Source organism: Cebus imitator, unplaced genomic scaffold (genome assembly GCF_001604975.1).
Source record: "Cebus imitator isolate Cc_AM_T3 unplaced genomic scaffold, Cebus_imitator-1.0 Scaffold375, whole genome shotgun sequence".
Taxonomy (NCBI): domain Eukaryota; kingdom Metazoa; phylum Chordata; class Mammalia; order Primates; family Cebidae; genus Cebus; species Cebus imitator.
In genome coordinates this window covers 522541-527084 of record NW_016107690.1, presented here as the reverse complement: position 1 = coordinate 527084, position 4544 = coordinate 522541, and the positions used below count along the sequence as shown (strand labels likewise).

General features: G+C 54.6%; 1 protein-coding gene across 1 annotated transcript; it reads left to right on the top strand.

Moving 5' to 3' along the window:
- Window positions 1–395: 395 nt before the first annotated feature.
- Window positions 396–4531, top strand: MRPL54 (mitochondrial ribosomal protein L54). The gene is made up of 3 exons (XM_017507400.2): window positions 396–583; window positions 2658–2823; window positions 4332–4531. Exons 1-3 carry the CDS (start codon window positions 466–468, stop codon window positions 4462–4464), a joined length of 417 nt encoding a protein of 138 aa, XP_017362889.1. The 5' UTR covers window positions 396–465; the 3' UTR covers window positions 4465–4531.
- Window positions 4532–4544: the final 13 nt, after the last annotated feature.

Sequence of the window (4544 nt, the reverse complement as noted above, 5' to 3'; positions counted from 1 at the left end):
TGAGGCAGGAGAATTGCCTGAACCCAGGAGGCGGAGGTTGCGGTGAGCCGAGATCGCGCCATTGCACTCCAGCCTGGGTAACAAGAGCGAAACTCCGTCCCAAAAAAAAAAAAAAAATATATATATATATATATGTTATAAAAACTAACAATGATTAGACTCCAGCCCTACTGCGGGAGTAAAGGGCCTTACTCATTGGCTGGAATCAGGAACATATATAGTGTGATATTTTTAGTAAATGTTAAGTAATTGAAGGAGGACAAGAAGTCAATGAAATATACCTTGAACGTCTTCTCCTACAGCAACTGGTTATGTCAACAAAAGTCTAAAGAAACCCCCGTAGAGTATGAAAGCTCGGGAGACTACATTTCCCAGACACCTCCACGGGGCCTACAACTCCCAAGCACCCCTTGGGCCACTGACATCTCCCGGAAACGTGCACGTGCAAGCTGCCTGCAATACGTCATGGCGACCAGACACCTTTTCGGGGCAACCCGGACGTGGGCCGGCTGGGGGGCTCGGGAGTTCCTAGAGCCCGCCGCTCCTGGAAGACTTCCGGTCCGGGATTATGCCAAGAAACCGGGTGAGCTGGGTTAAGAGATAGGGTCGGTGAGTACACTGAAGAATTGGCAGTGCGCAGGCGCTGGTTGGGGAGGTCCGTGCTAGACTTAATGCGCACGCGCAGAGAGAGAGAGAGAGACACAGACGGCTACCAGGCTACAAGCGCAGGCGCAGTTTGAGGGACCCAGCGCCGCTTTGAGCGCGGGCGTCTGTTTCAGATACCTTAGCCAATGGACTCAATGCGCAGGCGCCAGCGTGGGGCGGATCGGCCTGGGAGGAGGATATCGGTTACGTAGACCCCCCCCCATGCGTTTCACTGCGCAGGCGCGGGTTGGAAGGGCTTTGCAGGGAGGCTGGGGAGTTCATGAATTTGGGTTCCAGTCCTGTTTCTCTGACTTTCTCCAAATCGCTGGGTGACCTTGGTCAAGCCGTTACCAAAAATTCAAGGAAACCGTGGAGCCCATTTAAGTCTTAGCCACTTCAGCAAGAACAAAACAAGGTTATTAAGTTTCAGCTGGATACAGCCTCGCCTGATTTCCTCTATTGAACTGGGGAAATTGGCAAATGTTCAGCCTTAAACACAGTCACATGACAGCCAGTGGAGACTTTCTCAGTGAGATAAACAGAAGCAACCAAAATATAACTTAAAGGGAATGACTTGGTCATTTCGGGCATCAGTGTTGTTTAATGCTGTGTCCAAATTCTACTTAAAGTGATTTTGAGGCCAGGTAGGGAGGTTCACACCTTTATTTCCAGCACTTTGGGAGGCCGAGGAGGGAGGATCCATCACTTGAACCCAGGAGTTTGAGACCAGCTTGGGCAACTTAGCAGGACCCTGTTTGTATAAAAAATAAATCGGGCGTGGTGGCGCACACCTGTGGTCCCAGCTACTTGGGAGGCTGAGACAGGAGGATTGCTTGAGCCTGGGAGTTTGAGGCTGCAGTGTGCCATGATTGTGCTCCTGTACTCCAGCCTGGGTGACAGAGCGAGACCCTTTGTTTTTTATTTTTTAAATTTTTTTATTTTTTATTTTTTTGCGACAGTTTTGCTCTGTCGCCAGGCGCCAGGCTGGAGTGCAGTGGCGCTATCTTGGCTCACTGCAACCTCTGCCTCCTGGGTTCAAGCAATTCTGCCGCCTCAGCCTCCCGAGTAGCTGGGACTACCAACACGTGCCACCATGCCCCACTAATTTCTGTATTTGAGTAGAGACAGGGTTTCACCATGTTGGCCAGGATGGTCTCGATCTTTTGACCTCATGATCTGCCTACCTCGGCCTCCCAGAGTGCTGAGATTACAGGTGTGAGCCACTGCACCTAGCTATTTTTAAATTTTTAAAGTTTAAAAAAAAATTTTTTTGAGACAGAATCTTGCTCTGTCACCCAGGCTGGAGTGCAGTGCTGCCCATCGCAACCTCTGCCTCCTGGGTTCAAACAATTTTCCTGCCTCAGCCTCCCAAGTAGCTGGGATCACAGGCATGCACCACCATACCCAGCTAAGTTTTTTTTTTTTTTTTGTATTTTTAATAGAGATGAGATTTTACCATGTTGACCAGGCTGGTCTCGAACTCCCGACCTCAGGCGATCCGCCCACCTTGGCCTACCAGAGTGCTGGGATTACAGGCGTGAACTACTGTGCCTGGCTGAGATCCTCTTGTCTTTAAAAAAAAAAGTTTTGAGCCAGCACGGTTGCTCACGCCTGTAATCCCAGCACTTCGGGAGGCCGAGGCAGGCTGATCACCTGAGGTCCGGAGTTCGAGACCAGCCTGACCAACATGGTGAAACCCCATCTCTACTAACAATACAAAATTAGCCACGTGTGGTGGCGCACGCCTATACTCCCAGCTACTCAGGAGGCTGAGGCAGGAGAATCGCTTGAACCTGGGAGGTGGAGGTTGCGGTGAGCCAAGATCACGCCATTGCACTCCAGCCTGGGCAACAAGACTGAAACTCTGTCTCAAAAAAAAAATTTTTTTTGAGTGTAGCAGAGTCCAGCCAGTGGCTGAGGCCAGCTGAGACAGGGACAGGGAGCTCTGGGAGGGAGGTTGGCTTTCCAAGGGTGGGGCTAGGTTGAAATGACTCTCCCTCTCGTCCTCACAGCTGTGAAGATGGGCAAATCGGGAAAGGGTGCAGTGGCCAGCGATGGCCTCAAGGACCCCGAGGTGTGCACAGATCCCATCCAGCTCACCACGTATGCCATGGGCGTCAACATCTACAAGGAAGGGCAGGATGTACCCCTGAAACAGAATGCTGAGTACCCTGAATGGTGAGCGGGCCAGGCTGTGTCATCCTGCACTGACCCTTCCTCTGCCCCAGGAGGACCCCTTCCGGGAGAGGTGGATCCCCACTCCAGCCAGGAGCCTAATAGTGACACCTGCCCATCCTGGCTTCAGGGCTCTGTGCCTGGGTGGTCCCATCTTTAACAGGGGGTGATGGGACCCATCCCTACATCTGATGGCTGTGAGGGATTCATGAGATTAGAACGCTTGTCAAGTACCTGAAATGATGCTCATTTTGGCTGGGTGCGGTGGCTTGCGCCTGTAATCCCAGCACTTCGGGAGGCTGAGGTAGGCAGATCACCTGAGGTCAGGAGTTTGAGACCAGCCTGACCAACATGGTGACACCCCATCTCTACTAAAAATACAGAATTAGCTGGATGTGGTGGCACGCGCCGGTAATCCCAGCTACTTGGGAGGCTGAGGCAGGAGAATTGCATGAACCCCAGAGGCGGAGGTTGTGGTGAGCTGAGATTGTGCCATTGCACTCTAGCCTGGGTGACAAGCATGAAACGCCGTCTCTAAATAAATATATGCTCTTTTTTCTTTAGTAAATACTTAAACAAAAAATTTTTTTTTTGAGATGGAGTCTCGCTCTGTCATCACCATGCGCCACCACGCCTGGCTGATTTTGTGTTTAGTAGAGACAGGGTTTCACCATGTTGGTCAGGCTGGTCTCGAACTCCTGACCTCAGGTGATCCACCGGCCTCGGCCTCCCAAAGTGCTGGGATTACAGGCGTGAGCCACCGCGCCCGGCCTGCAAATACTTACTGAGCACGGACTCCATATCAGACCCTGTTCTAGGCTTCAGGGACATGGAAGGACTCGAAATAGGCCAAAGTCTGCACCTGGCGGAGCCTGCTGGGGAGGCGGACAGGAAGCAGGAAGTCAGGCAACTTCGGTGGTGACACTCCGGGGAAGGGGGCAGGAGGATGAGTGACAGAGCGGGGGCGTTTGGCTGCTCTCGTCTGAGGTCTGGGGGAGGAGACACAGAAGCAAAGACATGTGAGTGGGTGGAAGGGGCTTTCCAGGCAGAGGGCCCAGCCCGTGCAAAGGCCCTGGGGCAGGACCGCCCTGGGGTGCTGGAGGAACAGCAGGGAGGCCTGTGTGGCTGGAGCACGGTGAGGATCGGGAGAGAGGGCGGAGGTGAGGGCAGGGCCTGTGGGCTGCGGGGAGGGCTCTGCTCTGGCTGCAAGCTGATCTGAAGGCTGTGGAGGGTCAGGAAGGCTGAGCACGTGGGGGCAGCTGGCATCGTGTGGGCAGCACTGGAGGCGGGACGGGGCTTGGCACTGATGCCATTGGGATGGGGTTGGCTCCGTTGCAGCAAGGCCAGGGACCCACCCAGCCCAGTGTCGGGGAGGGACCAGCCTGACATCATGGAGCCAAGCAGTGGGACTGGGACCCAGCCCTGTCGCCGCCTCTGCCTGAGGTGCCCAGGACGCCAGGGAGCCCCGGGGGTTGCCGTGTAGCTCTGACTCCTGCCCGCGCCCCTGTCAGGCTGTTCGAGATGAACGTGGGCCCCCCGAAGAAACTGGAGGAGCTGGACCCCGAGAGCCGGGAGTACTGGCGGCTGCTGCGCAAACACAACATCTGGCGCCACAACCGGCTGAGCAAGAACAAGAAATTCTAGCGCGGCGTGCCCGGACCCCCAACCCCGGCCCCGACCCCGGACGCCCGACCCCAGACCCCAGACCCTGGACCCCCGACCCC

Coding starts and splice junctions, on each gene's coding strand:
- MRPL54 (XM_017507400.2), top strand. CDS start 466: ATGGCGACCAGACACCTTTTCGGGGCAACCCGGACGTGGGCCGGCTGG. Junction 584..2,657: donor GGATTATGCCAAGAAACCGG/GTGAGCTGGGTT, acceptor TCGTCCTCACAG/CTGTGAAGATGGGCAAATCG. Junction 2,824..4,331: donor AATGCTGAGTACCCTGAATG/GTGAGCGGGCCA, acceptor CGCCCCTGTCAG/GCTGTTCGAGATGAACGTGG.